The 18,499-nt window shown below is 38.0% G+C and overlaps 1 protein-coding gene across 1 annotated transcript in view; it reads left to right on the top strand.

The window, feature by feature from the left end:
* The window catches only part of LOC122792442 (exostosin-1a-like), an 866,275-nt gene that overhangs the window by 475,541 nt on the left and 372,235 nt on the right, over positions 1-18,499 (top strand). The window contains exon 8 of the mRNA XM_044060230.1: positions 12,409-12,504. Within this exon, the coding sequence (XP_043916165.1) occupies positions 12,409-12,504 (96 nt within the window). The remainder of the gene's footprint in view (positions 1-12,408; positions 12,505-18,499) is intronic.

Below are 18,499 nucleotides of genomic sequence, written 5' to 3' on the forward strand. Positions count from 1 at the left end.
AAGCAGCCAGTAACTGAATTTTACTAAAACTGTCAGAATTACACGCTCTTACCTGTCAGGTTCTTTTTTCACACTGGGGAAAGCTGAAGTTAAGCCGTTGATCACTATGCAGCCATCGTGGAAGTCTCAAGAACTTGAGCCTAGTTCAGAGTTATGCACCAATGCACAGCTCAAGAGATGTACACTTCTGGGATTACCATATGGAGTTTTATTGGCTGGAAAAAAATTTCAGAATGCTGTTAATATTCAAGAAGATTTAGACAGTGTAGTGAATATCACTGGTGACAGTTTAGTCTAAGAGGGCAATTAAACTGGAACATTAGTGGTGTATTTTTGTACTACCTAGGCTGAGACTGAAAGTCTTAAAACTGAAAAGAAACATTTGAAGTCAGTATGACTTCACTCAGATAGATGGGCTATATAGTCTTGTGGGAAGAGCTCAAACTAGATTAGATTTGATAAAATTAAGGCAATATTATTTATTTATAGACATAGTCCACGGTAGTGGTGCTGCGGTAGCGTTGTCGCCTCACAGCAAGACGTTGTCCCGTTCGATTCTCAGCTAGAGCGTCTTCTGTGTGGAGGCATATCTGAATGGGCGTGCCTTCGTTGAAGGTTGTGCGTCAAGGCTGGTAACTCGGCATGTAAAAATCCACTACCAAACATTAGCGGACTGGAGTTCCACTGTGGCGAACCCTAACCAGGATAAGCCGAAAGACACAACAACAACAACCAGGAAAGTCTGACTGGATAGGTGTCCATTTTCAGTGGAGGCCCAAGGACAAATGCTCCAAAGTAAAACATTTTAGGACGAATAGCATTGCACTCTTCAAAAGTAACACATAAACATTTACAGTTTAAATAATTGTACCAAATTATGCATAGTGTGAAAAAATTGGTTAAGAATAGATAAACTTATATGATAATGACTTAATATTTAGTGACATTTTAGCCACTTTATATGGAAATTAAAGGTAAGTCAGTGTAATACAGACAGGAATTAATAAAATGAAGTGAAAGAAAGAAAGAGAATCTGGGGAGAGAAATTGAAGTAAAGAAGTGAGTGAACAGTAAGTAGGTATAAGGTATGAATAAGTACTTGTCCATTTTTAGGGATATCGTTTGTCCTGGGGCTGAGAACAGGGCCAAATTTCAGCTAGGAAGTCTTTCAGAATGGTTTTAATGGACTAGAGAGAGGATTTTGTCCTGATGGATACAGGTAAAATGTTCCAGGCCTTAGCAACATTGTATGAGCACAGACCATGGCCAGCAGATTTTGTAGGTTTGTGTACAGAGCGACATGTATGCAAAGACATCTGATAAAACTTCTATAATGGAATTTCTATTACATGTTAGAATTTATTTCAAAGTTATCAGATGTAGCAGTGCCATTAAGGAAGCTTCTAGAGTGTGAGGACAAATGGGAGCAGGTAAATAGCCCCAACATCTAATAATTGGTCACTACAGCACCTATACTGAAAATGTATGGTAATTGCAACCTGCGGTTTTGCTGATAGTTATTTCCTTTTGCTGACCTGATTAATTTCACTGGTATGGCCTATTGTCAGGGCAGACTTGGAGTGGTAATCATGCTGATTAGGGCAGATTGTGATAGGTCAACATTGAAATTCTGTCATGGGGACAAAAGATTATTTACATGTATGCTGTATAATTTTTATTTAGACTATAATGGTTCAAGTTGAACTCTAAAAATGTATATTCTTTTCTTAGTTTTATCAGCAAAAAAAAATGCTAGTTTTCTATAAGTTCCATGGAATATCTTATCTTCACCTAAGCTGCCATCTGTTGAGACTGATGGGACTTTGATTTAATTAACGTCTCATCCAAATGACTTAATCTCTTTAGAATATAGCACCCCGTAATGCTGTACTGTAGTGTCCAGTACTAGAAAATAAATCTAAGCACATGGCCTAAGAAAGGAACCATCAGCTTACTGATATTCCATCTTTAAAGGTGAGTGTGTTACTTGTTGAGTCCCTAACACTGAGAATGCAAGACAGAAAGGGCTTGGCCCAGGTTTTTGGCACATTCTTAAAAATTACATGGTCAAATTGTGGAAAAGATGTTAGATGTAATGTTTAACTTTCAGACATTTCATGATTATATTTATGACAAAAGAATCCCAGTGGAATCAGACTAGAAGCCACTGTAAAGAATATTTTGAAAATATGTATGCAGTGTGCCTGCAAGACTCCAGAGAATATCACCCTCATTGCAGAAGTATAGCCTGCTACACCAACACAGCCATGGTAAACTTATGTATACAGAAGACAGATTAATGGGAGTTTAAGGAAGATTTGTTTGAGAAACAAAGAAGTACTATGGATTGCTTCTCAGTTATCAGTCTCTGCTGAAAAGCTGTATACAAAGTCAAACCCCATATTTCAGCACCATTCTGTCAGGATGGCCTGACAATGTGAAGTCACTTAATCCCTTAATAAGAGCTTGCTTTTTGTGCAGAGATGTGCAGTCGGAACTCAAGTTTTATTGTTTAAAGGAGACCAAATAATTATTTCATCACAACAAAGAGTGAATATGCTTAGCAAATTCCATGAATCACATCTCAGCATGAGCAAATGCAAAGTAACAACTTACAATATTTGTTTTTGGCGTAGCTTGACAGACTAAGCAAAATGATGACCAAGAGATAACATTTGTAACTTAAATAAGAATCAGAATTGGAAGGATGAATTTAGATCATCCAGAAGTCTGCCTGCACACTGTATGAAGATGGATATACACCTGTTTCAGCACAAAAACCTGTTTTGTGGCTGTGAGTTGTCTGTTACCCTACATTTCCTTTTATTGTACAGCAGGAAGATACAAATCATAATTTAATAACTGTTCCTGAATTCCATTTTGCAAGACATTGAGTACCAGAAGAGATGGTCACTGACAAAAGATTACAATTTGACAGTCCATAGCTTTGTGGGTTTAAGAGATTTTAACACAAATTAAACTCTTAGATATCCTGAAATTGACATGTTGAGTGTATGTTATAGAATGTAAAGAACCCAAGAATCAAGTACAATAACTGTGTATCCATTTTTGAATATTGCAGTATTCTGTTGCACTCAACAAGGGTAATTCCATTTTATCTTCTAGTGGGTAGTTGATTGAGATCAAAATTTGCAACTTCAGTATCACAGTTATTGTTGGAGAGTGAACAATCTAAGCTTCAACAACTGTAGGGAGGGCTGAGGAATCAGAAACTTTCACTTGACAGAATAACAAATAATTTATCTTTAATAAAAAGGGGAAGGATTGAACATAAAATTGCCAGATCAAGAATTTGGGAATAAACAAATAATGGAAGCTATAGTACTATCAAAAGCAAATTGTCCAAGATTTTAATGAATGCAAGGCCGGATTAGCATAATCTATGAGAGAAGCCAAAGACATCTATTTTGATTACCTGATTTAGAAAACTGCAAGATGCTGAAGACAGAAACTATTCACAGAAATTCTGAAATTCTTCCATTACAGAGCTTAAACTCTACTGCTGCTTATGGAAGTAATAACAGTGTATGTAATGACCTGGCATCTGAGTCTGAGTTTAATAATATGAGCCTAGCATATTCCAAACAAACAGCATCAACATGCAGGATGTGAAGCAAAGCATTTCTTTAAAATTTTCTAGTTTTAAACCAATGCAACTTACTAATTATGAAGAAACCGGAAAACTTTTAGTCAGTGTTTCTAGTGAGACTGACATAATTACATATTTGCATTTTAGAATGTTAAGTTAAAAATGCAGACAGACATTCAGATTATACGTAACTGACTTAGTGACGGCACATGTAAAACTTCATTACTTGTGGCCTGTATTTCACATGACACATATATTTGATGTTAGGATGTTTAAAGTACTTGTATCGTATTCCATTATTATTTTAATGTAAAGGGGTGTCACATATGGGAGTAACGGTGCATATCTGTTTAAGGGAGCCGAGTTTACATGGAGTTGTCTTTCATGTCACTTACCTGTGCTTGGGTCTCTCTTTGTGGATGCCCTTCCATTTGGCTTGCCTGTACATATGAAAAAAAAAATAATTTGCTACAAATGTAGCATTCTGTTAGAAGACACCAAATACTACTTAAGAAGACTTGCATAACAGTGTGTGTGTGTGTGTGTGTGTGTGTGTGTGTGTGTGTGTGTGTGTGTGTGTGTGTGTGTGTGTGTGTGTGTGTAGCTCTGCGTTATTTTTTTTTCTCAGTGGGGGGGGGGTGTATCTGTTGAGTCTTTAGCTTATTCAGATATTTTGGACATCAAGCACACAAACCATTCTTCCACAAATGCAGGTCATCTCCTATGCCGTAGTTGAATTTCCAGTATATAACAAAAAAGACAGGAAACCTGATACCTCGCGCTGAAAACATCAGTGCATTTGGGAGGATTGGTGGTGCTGCGGTAGCGTTGTCGCCTCACAGTTAGACGTTGCCTGTTCGATTCTCAGAGCGTCTTCTGTGTGGCGACATGCGTGAACAGGCATTCCTTCGTTGAAGGTTGTGCGTTAGGCCTGGCAAGCCAGCACGTGAAACTCTACTGCCAATCATTAGCGGACCGGAGTTCCTCTGTGGCAACCCCTAACCGGGAAAAGCCGAAAGACACAAACTTAACCAAAGAAATATTTATTCTTTCACAGATGCAACACATTTAGTCATTTTCCTGTGGATGAAAAAAGGGTACCATGTAAGTTTGTACATGCATTTGCTGATATAAGAACGTGCAGCTATTTTTCCATATATCATCTATTTCCATATATTAATATTCTAAATCAATGGACAAAACAGCTTGCCGTAAATGGAATGATAAAAAATGCCATATTGTTGAGTGGCAGATTATACTGTAAGTGTAAGGGCCTTACCTGAAAAACAAAATCACATCAGTGTGGTAGTTTCTACCAGCCCATTTCTTTTTAGAATCGATTATAAAAAAGAATAACCACACAGTGTTGCACAGATGTTGCCATTGCATATAATATGATGATATGATAACCTTCATTCATTCCATTTTTCACTAGCTTGGCCCATTTCTTCATTTTGCATTACAAATGATATATGGAAAACAGTTCAGGTATGATTTATTTTTGTACTCTTTAACAACAAGACAGACAGATGGAATGATGACAAAATATTTAAATCTCAGCTTGAGAAGAAGAAACTTTTAGTTGAAATTACTAACTGTAATTAAAACATAGAGGAGCACAGAGCATGAATTGGTCCCCAGTTTCTCTCATATGTTCAGGCCACCTTTGGAAATCTATCTTACATATTTTAAAGCATTCTTTTTGATAAATAATTTGTTTTATTTTCACCTTTTGTCAAAAGTCAAAGCAAATAAAAATGTCTTGTACTTTGTGTCTGCACTCCCCCCCATTGAGACAGCGAGGAAAAGCTATTCACAAACTCTGACTTCTGAACATGTAGCAATCACCTTTGATCAAGTAAAAGTTACCTGAAACATTTCCAAACATTTATTTTTTCCTATTGCTCAAGATTTAAGACTTTTGTCAGTGTACCCTTAGAGTAATTCCACAGTTGTTTTGAAAACTCCAACAGCCCCAGTTGTCTCATTCTTTCTGTAAGTATAATATGGACTCTCCTTGTTCTAGAGTGTTATATGTAGGGCTTTCAAGGCCATATGTCAGTCACAGTCAGATTGTTTTTTGTACAAGTATGGACCCACTAAACTTGACACCACTTATGATAGCATGGTTTCATGTTTGGAGGCTTTTTGTTTGGAAGTCCACTAACCACCATGTTTAAGCACTCGTAGGCTAAGATGTTCTCCCTCCTCACCCAGTATAATTGGATGTGCTGCAGGTTCAGTGAGGGCTGCTAATGGCATATGTTTATCAGTAGTATATTTACTTGCTAAATTTATACCTGTTAACTTCTTTGCTCAGAAAATTTGGACTGGGCCTAAAATAATGGGAGGAAGGGAGTCCCCTGGTGGTCCATTTGTAGGATTTTATCTGGTAGTTGGTGCAAAAGGTCAAGTCTGTGAGCTGCAGTTCCTGTGAAGCAGGGCTTGTGTCCTTTAGCCCTCATTTATGTACTGTGCGACCTTGGGCCAGCTGGGAATGTGGGTTAGGCTACTCAGTGGGGCCCCCTGGACTGCAAGTGTAGTAACTGCCTATGAACAAATGCCCAAAATCTGAATTTTTTTTTAAATATTGCTCTAATTCACTGAAAAGTTAATCGAACTACATGTTTTGTAACAGCATGCATTTTATGAACAATAAGAATTATGAAAATCTAATATGTGGCATTATTGTCTACCTGTAATTCTAAATGATTTTCCAGAAAATCAAAACTTTTATGAGGGACAATGTAGAGCTATGAGACCAGATCAGGGACATTCTGTGATATAGTTAAATTTGTAAAAAGATCTATCTGACCTTCTTCACTTGTCATGTTTGAATTGTATTCAGCTTGCTAGCCTTGTTCTTAATTCCTTTTCACAGAGGATGGGTTGGCAAAAATGACCAGCTAAATCTTCATTAGCCCCCCCAAAGAAAATCATGAAGAAATGGAGGAGCCCCCATCAATACCAGTTTATTATCCTTTCTTTACTTTAAGAATGTTGCCTTTCAGAATGCTTCTGAGGTCACTTAGCTCAGAGAACCCAACCAGTGGTACATAACACAGCAGACATGACCTTTAACCTCAAGGTTCTTTCTTCTTTGTAGATGTCATGGATTGACTCATGGATGAGAAATCAGATTAAGAATTTAAGGGCAATACTATAAGTTGGCAGCCTGGCCATTACATCCTATTTACTCTTTGCTAGTCTCCTTTCAGCAGTCCACTGATTTAAAATAAGCAGTGTCATTTTTTTTTGAAATAATCACTACTGAGTTGTTCCTTGTAATATAAGCACTCCCACCACTTTAACATAAGCATACAAACTGCCATGCATTTATTTATGCACTACTTCGCAACTGAGCATAGGTTTATCAGGATTTATCCCGAGTTGGTGTGGTTTGATCATGAAGACAAAGCCCATGTGCTTCAACAAAGCCATCTGCAAGTAAATCCTGATGTACTCACAAACAGGAGTGGATTATGATTTTATGCAGTGACATTATTTAAGAATGAAATTGCTTACCTTTCTTAAAAGATGATTTACTGCACATATATGGGGCTTATGTTCCTATGTTTCCACAGTACATCATTGCCGTGCAAGAGAAGCAACAGTAAAAAGAGAATCTCTGTTGTTTTTGTTTTCCTTTTTTAATGTTTAAAAAGTCAGGATTTTATGAAGGATAGCAGAGCAACACAAGGAAAATCAGGCATGTATTTATTTTTTTAATTTTGAAGAATGTACCTGATTTTTCTAGTATTTTGCTCTGGGGTCTATATTAAAGACCGAAGAGATGTTTCAGCATAATGAGTGAACGCACTAAAGTGCGAATGCTCAAAACAGCAATTTCTTTCCCTGGGAAAGAAATCGCTTTGCCATCCCTGTGTGTTCGCCCTTTCCTCACTGTAGTGTGATCTCATAGTTGGTATATTTAGTTGGAGGGGTGTGGGGGGCACAGCCTTCCACGTTGTTATGTTTTAAAGTGTGTGTGTGTTTGTGCTAGCGGTTTCTTTCCCAGGGAAAGAAACCACTATTTTACGAGTCGACCAAGAGGTGTTTGCTGAAACACCTCTTCGGTCTTTTAATATAGACCCTTGCTCTGTTCCCCAGCATACACCAATAGAAGGTCTGTACACTCAATGATACTTAAGTGGCTGGACTTTTTTGTCTTGGTGTATGCTTGATTTACAATGGGCATGTTGGTTGGGCTGTCCAGTCAGAGTACATTTTGGAATATGAATTACCTTTTATTGTATCTGTTTTCTCAGCATGTAAAATAAGCTGCATCTGTCTATATGTATAAATATATATCTATATCTACATATTAGTTATGTTTGCTTAATTGACTGTCATTGCATTTTTTAATGGTTCATCTTTGTAACACTGATCCCGTGGTTTAATTACCATTATTCGTCCACTTTGTAATTTTTTTATGGTTAATAAAAATGTGCATCACAGCTGATTATTCGGACAGTTTTGGTGTTATTAATTTGACTGAGCATTCATTTACTACTACAGAATTAACTGTTTTGAAGTATGGGCTCAACTTTATCCCCAGTCAGAGAGCTGATTATGGCAAGACAATTATTGATATTAAGAAATTTACCAGAAAATTAAATCTGTCTTATTTAATGCATGATTTACCTGATACTATCAATGTGATAAACAAGCCCTCTTGTTATGTACCTAATTTACATTATACTATCAAAGCTTATGAAGAGTTATGTATTAAGGAAGTTAATGAATTTTTTAAAAATAAGAACTTTTTTTGTGATAACTTAAGCCGTCAAGAAAGAATGGCTTTAAAACATTTAAGAGAGTTGACCACGTCATTTAGGTTCATGAAGAGCGATAAGGGTTCAAATGTAGTTGTTATGGATCATGAACGTTACAATTGTAACATGCAAGAAATTTTAGGGAACACCTGTGAGTACGAACCCATCGCTCTTTTTGACATTTTAAAATGTTTTCGTGAAGTTCATTCACATTTATATGATGCATTAATGTCTGGTGAGATCAATTTCAGGTTTTTTTTGTGATCATTCAAGGTGTTTTATTGGTGGTGTCCACTTCTGCCATTTCTTTCGTTATTTTCTTAATAAAAATGTATTAAGAAAAGGAGAACAAACTGAATCAGTTAATTTACCCTGATTTCAAACTAAATGAATGAATAAATGAAAAATAGAAAAAATGAGACTAGGATGAAAACAATGGGTGGTGGTTTTATCTACTGGCTTTTTGCACAGGTGGTGGTGTTTGTTAGTTAAGTAACAGTCAACAGTAAAGTGTGTAAAAATATAAGTGAAAATTTAATTAGCTTAGACAATTTGGGTTAGAGTTCATATTTATTTGTTCGACTTGCTGAACTTCTTTCGTGGTTGCTTGCTAAATGTGCCTACTTCAGACACTTCATCGATTTAAGTTACTTGCGCTGGATACACCGGAGTTGCAAAAGAGGCCTAATGATAAACGTTAAGATAAACGTTAAGACTGAAGAGTGTGTCAGTGTTTTTTACTGTCATAACAGCAGTGCAGTTGCACAGCCTATTTCTGAGGTGAATTATATACAAATTACAGAAGAGTTGTTATAAACAGATGTAAACGTATGTTTCAGAACCTGATGAGAACCTTTGCAAGCTGCTTTCTTATCATTTGCAGTTCCCATTATACAATAAAATTCAAAAGTTGCATGCTGACTGAGCACTGCAATCAATATATCCACTGTAATTCTATCCACTGTAATTCAAGCTTTACATGTGGGTGGAGCTATAACTTGTTCATCTGGTGCCAAATGACCCCCCTCCCTCCAGATTTGGCAGCCTTTCTCTTACTGGTACTTAGAGGAGGAGCACCACATTGCCTTTCTAACATCCTCACTTCCTACTATCCTGTGGAGCAAGAATAAAATCACTTTAACACCTGAAACTACAGACCCATTATTCTGACTATTCTAATATGTGAAGCCATGGAGCAGATCATTATGGAAATGATCAGCAAAGACATAGACAACCTTCAGACACTCTACCCAGCCCAGTTGTCTTTATCAAGGGAAGGTCATGCCTACTAAACATGGTGCAGTTCTTTGAGAAGGTCACCAAGGCAATGGATGAGGGGAAAACAGTACATATCACCTATCTGGATCTGGCTTGGGTGTTTTATGTAATACCACACTCTGTTATAGTTGACAAACTCACCGAACATACCCTTACATAACTCAATGGATTGCCAGCTGGCTCACACACAGAACCTAGAGGTCAAGATTGATGAGACCACCTCCACTAGGACACCAGTCACCAGCAGGGTACATCAGGACTGTGTGCTGGGACCATCTCCTTCTTGGAGTTAAGGGCTAATGTCAGGGGCCTTTGGCTGAACAAGTTCGCAGATGACTGCAAGTTGGGAGCTACCATAGATCCCCCCCAACCTGGTGACACAGACATCTTACAAGAAGGTCTAACTCAGACAAATTTCCACTGCGAAAGTGACAGATTAAAATTCCATACCAATGCATTATAGTGCCTTAAGGGAAATCAGCCATCCAGGCTAATTTCACCATTGATAATACACCCCTAAAAGTTGACCTGGTAGTCAGGGGATCTGGGTACATCTGCAGACAGTAATCTGGCCTTTGACCAACATGTCACCCAACTTGTAAATAAGGACATGGGATCCAGATCTAAGGAAGTCATAGTGCCACATTATTCGGCATTTATCAGACCTGTCATTGAGTATAATGCCCCCTTTATCATGTAGCAAACCAGACGTATGCAACATTTGGAATGCCCCCAAAGGTTACTTTCCAGAAGAATCCAGGGTATAACCACATTGTACTGTAAGGATCACTACAAAGCCTTGTCTCTATACTCAATCTCTGATGGGTTACTGAGAAACAACCAGGATATAACCACATTGTGTTATAAGGATCCTATAAAGCCTTGTCTCTATACTCTGTCTCCTACAGGTTACTGAAAGACAATCTATGCCTGACATGCAAGGCATCCTCAGATCCAGCTTTGATGGACCTGCATTTCGACAAAATAAGCAGCATCAAAAAAACTAGATCCAAGGATTTAAATTTTGTTTGTGACATAAGTAGAACATGTTGGCTAGACAGATGTGTTGCAGAGGATCCTCTTGCTCTGGAACAGACTCTCCATCCATATGAAAGCAGAGTCCATTCCTAATTCTATTTAAATGTAACCTTGACCAATGGATGGAAAATTGGGAATTCACCCCATGTCTGGCCCTCGTGTCTCTCATAGAAAGAGAGAGACAGACAGTAACTATTCCCAAACTGATGTAGCCCCATGACCTTTACAAATTTCCTAACTACCCTCTCCTAATAAACACCCCTAAAACACAGGGACTCGATTGGGTTGGTTTTTGTGGCTAGGTTTATAAAGGCCCTGGTGCTTTGTAGCCTAGCATATACCTGTGAACTGGCACTACTGACAAAAGGAGCTAAAAAATAAAAAAGGTACAGTCACAATTTTCTCTGCACCACTAAATGGAGAACCAATTTTCTCTGCACCACTAAATGGAGAACCAAACGTTGAGTAGAGTATCACTGTCTTGAAATGCAGTAACCCACCCTCCCATATAACACAGTGCTACTATTCAAAGTAGAATAACACGCAGCAATTAAAAAATGTTTAAAACAATCCCTCAAAGGGATGCCAGCAATGTACAACAAAATATCACTCCATACCTGCCTAGAAGTTTGAGAATTTTTGCGGAAAGTCCAGATTCTTGCCACATATTTTTAGTCTGTTCCTCATAGAATTTGTGTTTTTTGACAAATCATTGAGGATTAATGTCCGTAAATAATGGCAAACATTTAAGTTTCAGTCTTCTTATCCTTCTGAAAATGCATGCTTTTGCAAAACATGTTATGCTATCAACTTTCCAAGAATGATATTTAAAACCTGTCCCTGATTTTGGCCATTTGTTCGACCAATTTTTGAATTTGTCCAGAATTTCCTGTGCTAAGAGTTTGAGAGATATGGATTGCACATGTACAGCCAGGAGTGTTGTAAAAAAAAAAAAAGTTCAATAAACTGCATTTTGCCGATGTACTGTGCAAGCTTTGACACACTTTTGTCCTACAAATGTTCAGTACATCAGTTGGCTATCCACTAGACAACATGCTGAGGGTGGATTCAAGCTTATTCATCTAATTTTATTTGAAAAATATAAGAAATTATTTTCTTACTCGTGTGTCATTGTGGGCAATGCAGGATTTACCCAAGTTTGCCTTTGCCTGATCACTTTATTTTGTCCTCATGATCAGACCAAACAAGCTATGAGTAAACCTTGCATTACACATGCTCGAACTGAGTTATTACTAAAATATCCAATTACTGATTTAAATAATGAAAGAAAGTATTTCTAATATTATGAATTAGCTACACTGCAATCTGATAGATTTACTACTTAATATGTTTTCATAAATAAGGCTACACACAAATTTCTTTTTTTTTTCAATATTGCCTCGCTTGCTTCTATAAACAGAATATTTTTAAACAATGTGGAAATAAAGGTAATCTATAATGATTTTGATGCTTTATAGAATAATATCAATACACAAGAAAGTGGACAAAGTGAGGAACACTCTTAACATGTTTTGCTTTTGTTCACATATTAGTCATCCAACTGTAATTTCAACTTTTCCCCCCAACTACTTTAATATATAATAGGTTATAATCTCATCTCTTGAATGTTGAATGTCCATTTGTACACCCGTTTTTATTTTTTGATAGGTCCAATTAAGACACCAATTCTTCTTTTTGTTTTTTCAGATCATCATTTTGTGGGAATGTGAGAAGCCACCTCCCCTGCTCAGTAAATGGCCTGTTGTTGGTGTGCCTCTAACTGTAATCCCTCGGAAAAGGAAGGCAAGTTTGCAGTGGCATGTACCCAGCTTGCAGCTGGTGTAGCATTTGAAAATATGTTCCTTACTGATTAGATGGAATTGTTACATGTGTTGAATCTGTTTGCTTTGTTGATATACTATGGTAATTGACTGTTTCTGCTCTCGGTGGTGATGTTTACTTTTACAGTGGTATGGTCTGCTTGCAGGATTCTGTTTTTTTACTGGATAATGAATGCGGTGATCTCAACTGACATATAGTGCAAAAGCAAAAAAAAAGAGGGATGAAGAAAATCAGAAAGTCCCACTGACGCCCACACAGACACAGTAGTTTGCATGATATAGACAGCATATCAGTGTTGCTCACAACTTAAATATACATTGAGACAGGTAGTTTTCTAATTGCTCCAAAATACTGTAAACATTTGAATATAAATTGACCATTCTCAGTCCTGTATGGTGATGCAAGCTATTAGACACAGACTGTTTGAGTTGTATATTAGGAGAGACTGACACTGGGGAAAGGTTTGTTACCAATATTTATGCGCTTTAAATACAGCGTAGCATAAGTTGTTTGTGAGATCTTTGTGCACTGAATTGCAGATCTTGGTTATCTTCTCTGTCTCATATTTAGCCTGTTCATTTCTTCTACATCTTGCATTAATTAATACATTTACCGGATCTGTCAGTTAGCACAAAGGAGGAAGTAATAACCGTTTTCCTATATTTCCAGGCTTGATTTCTTCATCCTTCATTTGTATACTGCGAGAGTCTGAGTGAGTCGCTTAACCAGACGTTGCTGTCAGGCTGAGTCCAAAAAAGATCCATGTGAATTAGTGCTGTACCTCACTTAACAAATAAATTAATTAATATCCTATCATACTAAAAGAAGATAGAATGTATCAGTTTAGACAGCACATTTAATTCTTCAACTTCTTCTTTCGGCTGCTCCCGTTAGGGGTCGCCACAGCAGTTTAACTGTTTCCATTTCTTCCTGTCCTCTGCATCTTGCTCTGTCACACCAACCACCTGCATGTCCTCTCACCACATCCATAACCTTAACTTAGGCCTTCCTCTTTTCCTGTTACCTGGTAGCTTCATCCTTAGCATCTTTTTCCCAATATACTCTGCATCCCTCCTCAGCACATGTCCAAACCAACATAATCTTGCCTCTCTGGCTTTGTCTCCAAACCTTCCAACCTGGGCTGACCCTCTAATATACTTATTCTTAATCCTGTCCATCCTCATCACACCCAGTGCAAATTTTAACATCTTTAACTCTGCCACTTCAAGCTCTGCCTCCTGCCTTTTTGTCAATGCCACTGTCTCCAACCCATATAACATAGCTGGTCTCCTACCCTCTTGTAGACCTTCCCTTTCACTCTTACTGGTACTCATCTGTCAGAAATCACTCCTGACACTCTTCTCCATCCACTCCATCTTGCCTGTACTCTCTTCTTCACCTCTCTTCCACACTCACCATTACCCTGAACTGTTGATCCCAAGTACTTAAACTCATCCACCTTCACCCCCTCTACTCCCTGCATCTTCACCATTCCTAAATCCTCCCTCTCATTCACACACATATATTCTGTCTTAGTCCTGCTGACCTTCATTCCTCTTCTCTCTAGAGCAGATCTCCACCTCTCCAGGGTCTCCTCCACCTGTTCCCTACTCTCACTACAGATCACAGTGTCATCTGCAAACATCATAGTCCACAGGGACTCCTGTCTGATCTCGTCTGTCAACCTATCCATCACCATTGCAAATAAGAAAGGGCTCAGAGCTGATCCTTGATGTAATCCCACCTCCACCTTAAACGCATCCATCACTCCCACCGCAGACGTCACAGCTGTCACACTACCCTCATACTGTACCACTCTTACATACTTCTCTGACACTTCCGACTTCCTCATACAATACCACAACTCCTCTCTAGGTACCCTATCATATGCTTTCTCTAAATCCACAAAGACACAATGCAACTCCTTCTGACCTTCTCTGTACTTCTCCATCAACACTCTCAGAGCAAACATTGCATCTGTAGTGCTCTTTCTTGGCAAAAAAACATACTGCTGATTACTAATCATCACCTCCCTTCTTAACCTAGCTTCCACTACTCTTTCCCATAACTTCATGCTGTGACTGATCAGTTTAATCCCTCTGTAGTTACTACAGCTCTGCTCATCCCCCTTATTCTTAAAAATTGGTGCCAAAACACTTTTTCTCCATTCCTCAGGCATCCTCTCACTTTCCAAGATTTCATTAAACAATCTAGTTAAAAACTCCACTGCCATTTCAGCTAAACACCTCCATGCTTCCACAGGTATGTAATCTGGACCATTAGCCTTTCCGGTCTTCATCCTCTTCATAGCTATCCTTACTTCCTCCTTGCTAATCCACCACACTTCATGATTCACTATCCGCACATCATCCAACCTTCTCTCCCTCTCATTCTCTTCATTCATCAACCCCTCAAAGTACTATTTCCATCTGCTCAACACATTCTTCTCGTTTGTGAGTATGTTTCACTCATTATCCTTTATCACCCTTACCTGCTGCACTTCTTTACTAGCTCGGTCCCTCTGTCTAGCCAATCGGTACAGGTCCTTTTCTCCCTCCTTAGTGTCCAACCTTTTTATACAACTCTTCATACGCCTTATCCTTAGCCTTCACCACCTCTCTCTTTGCCATGCACCTCATCTCCTTATACTCTTGCCTACTTAAAGATATCTTAAATCCCCCCAAAAAATCAACCAAAAATGGTTTAAAACACTAGCAAGTGAAGAAACATCTTGCTCAGAAGATGGCCACTTTTTTTCCAGTGTGAAGCAAACCTACTGGGAAGAAAGTGCCATCAACATTACTGTGATCATAGTTTGTAGTCTAATTTTACCTCTTCAATTATGATTGCTATGATAAAAATGAGTCCTGTACATTCTCAAAGAAACTTGTAATTTTTAACACCCGCAAAACTTGTTATCTTGTGTCCTTTGGAGAGAATACATCCAGCAGTTTTAATCTCAGCTGGAACTATAAGAAGATGCACCCATAAATGCATAGTAAACGAATGGTGGATTATTTCAACTTTTTTATTATCAGAAATAGATATTCTAGAGAGAGGCACTGAACTCCATATGTGGGATAATGCAGCTCATAAAACTTGGAAGACTTTCAGGATGCCCTGGAATGAAAAAATAGCGAGACCCAACGAAACTATCTGACTTAGTAGTAATAGATATAATGTGTTACTCATCAATACAAATTTTAAATCTTGTCTGTGTCACTGCATACACAAAGAACTGAAAGCAAGAATGTGCAGCACCTCAACATTCCATGCACACACGTGCATTGTCTTACTTTTTAGAGATGCTAAATTGCATCCCTAATAGCATCAGCTCTTGTAGAGGCTGCATGCAGAAGGAGGCTGTTCTGGGTACACTGTGGGTACTAAGGAGAGAACTCTTGGCAATCATCAAAGATTGAAGTAAACTCATTTCATGAAGGTGAAATATGCTCTGACTTAGGAATGGAGTGAATTCCTGCTTTGGTATTTAAAAAAAAACTAGCTGTTTGGAGGAACTGTTTAGACTAAGATGCAGTTCAGTGAGTTTGGTTTGCGGGCTGCGAGGAATTTTTCTAGATATAATATGGTTTTACCCTTTTTAACTTGTACAAGTGTTTTGGGTTTCTAATACCATAACAGGAATGTACCGTGTATATAAGTCAGAGTACATTAACGTATAGGAAATTGGTATTGTTCAGTCTTTGATGTTAGTCAAGAGTGCACTTCTCAGCACTTATAATGAACCCACATTTCTTTCCTTACACAGTTAATATGGGGTTGCATATATTAGTAGCATATTTAAATATGATTGTAAATTATTTTTTTATTAGTCCTGTTGCTCCTACTACTATTGGCACTGTCTGGGTATCTTCCTTCCACTTTGCTCTCATTTCTGCTTGCACATCCTGGTATGTTAAGTCCTCGTGTCTCTCTGTACATAAGACACTGTAGTCACTGAGTGTCGCAATGATCAGTGCTACATTGGCTTTTTTTCCCTTGAACATCTATAACTGGTTTTCTTGCATCTATTTTTGAACTGTTAGTAATTGGCAGTTCCATGTGATACAGACTTCATCATTCTCTAATGCTTTGTGGTTCATGTTTCCAATTCTTTTCAGCTGCTTCTATATTGTAGTATTTACACATTCCCTATGTACAGATCTTATGACATTATTGTGTTGTCGGTGTAGAGACCATGAGTGTATTACATCAGCGGTGAGATCTTCAGCTGTTTCCAGTTCTGTTTTATATGACCTACATTTGTCTGTTTCTCCCATTTGTTCTATAGAATTTGGAAACCAACATGTGCAATAGTCCACTGTCCTGGGCAGCAATTATTAGCCTTTCATATTCTGGTTTCAGTTCACTTCTTGTTATCCATTCCTACATCAAATCTTGGTCAACATGAGGTAGTTCCAGAAGATCTATACACTTACCACTGTATTTGTGGACTTTCCTATTTTCTTTCTGCCTCATCCGATCCTTTTCTTAATTTTTTTTGTAATTTTCAGCAGCTGTTTGTTTTTTTCTCTATTGGTTTGATTTCCATTCTTGTTTTGCTTCGTAATGCTTCTGAGTTAAGCAGAGATGCCATATTAAACTTCTTCTCTTTATACTCTACAACTTTTGCTAAGTTTGAATCTGATGAGATCAACAAATATGTATATAGCCCCACAGCTGTGGAACTGTACAAGTAGTCAATTTCGAGGAGGCCCATACCTCCTCCATAATGTGGGAGGCGTAATCCTGATATGCACTGTTTTTATATATCTTGGTAAGCATGAAACATTTTTCTTTTTTTCGTCTAACTGGTTCAGTGAATTTTGTGGCCTGTCAATCACATGAAAGCTGTAAGTTAGAACTGGAAGAGCAAATTGATTTATAGCATGGACTTTATTCCGACATGCCAAAGCACTTTTCAGTATTAGCTTTAGACTTCTGAAGTATTTTTTAATGAACTTTATTCCCATCTGTTCATGTTTTATTGTTGACTCATCTATTCCCAAATATTTACAGTAGATATAAAAAGTGTACACGCCCCTGTTAAAATGCCAAGTTTTTGTGATATAAAAAATGAGACCACAATAAATCATTTCAAACCTTTTCCCACCTTCAGTGTGACCTATACCCTGTACAATTCAATTGAAAAACAAATCTGTTAGTGGAAAAAATATAAAAAATAACATACAATAAGCTGGTTGCATAAGTGTGCACACCCTTAAACTAATACTTTGTTGAAGCACCTTTTGATTTAATTACAGCATTCAGTCGTCTTGGGTACACACCTGTCACCAATTAGAGACTCTGACTAACCTCAAATAAAGTTCAGCTGTCCTAGTAGGATTTTCCTTACATTTACTCAGTTGCCTGCTTTAGCAAAAGCCATGGTTTGTAGAGAGCTTACAAAGCATCAACGGGATCTCATTGTTGAAAGGTATCAGTCAGAAGGGTACAAAACATTTCCACAGCATTGGATATACCATGGAATACAGTGAAGACAGTCATCAAAAAGGGGAGAAAATATGGGACAACAGTGACGTTGCAAAGAACTGGACGTCCCTTCAAAATTGATGAAAAGACAAAATGAAAACTGGTCGGGGGGGGCTGCCAAGAGACCTACAGCAACACTGAAGAAGCTGCAGAAATTTCTGTCAAGTACTTTTTGTGTACTACATGTGACAACAATCTCCCATATTCTTCATATGTCTGGACTATGGGGTAGGGTTGCAAGACGGAAGCCTTTTCTTACACAGAAAAACATCCAGGCCCAGCTACAATTTGCAAAACAATATATAAAGTCTCCCAAAAGCATGTGGGAAAATGTGTTATGGTCTGATTAGACCAAGGTTGAACTTTTTGCCCACAATTCTAAAAGGTACGTTTGGCACAAAAACAACACTTCGCATCACCAAAAGGACACCAGCCACACAGTGAAGCATGGTGGTGGCAGTAT

This window comes from Protopterus annectens, chromosome 1.part2 (assembly GCF_019279795.1).
Source record: "Protopterus annectens isolate FY-2018-M chromosome 1.part2, PAN1.0, whole genome shotgun sequence".
Taxonomy (NCBI): Eukaryota; Metazoa; Chordata; order Ceratodontiformes; family Protopteridae; genus Protopterus; species Protopterus annectens.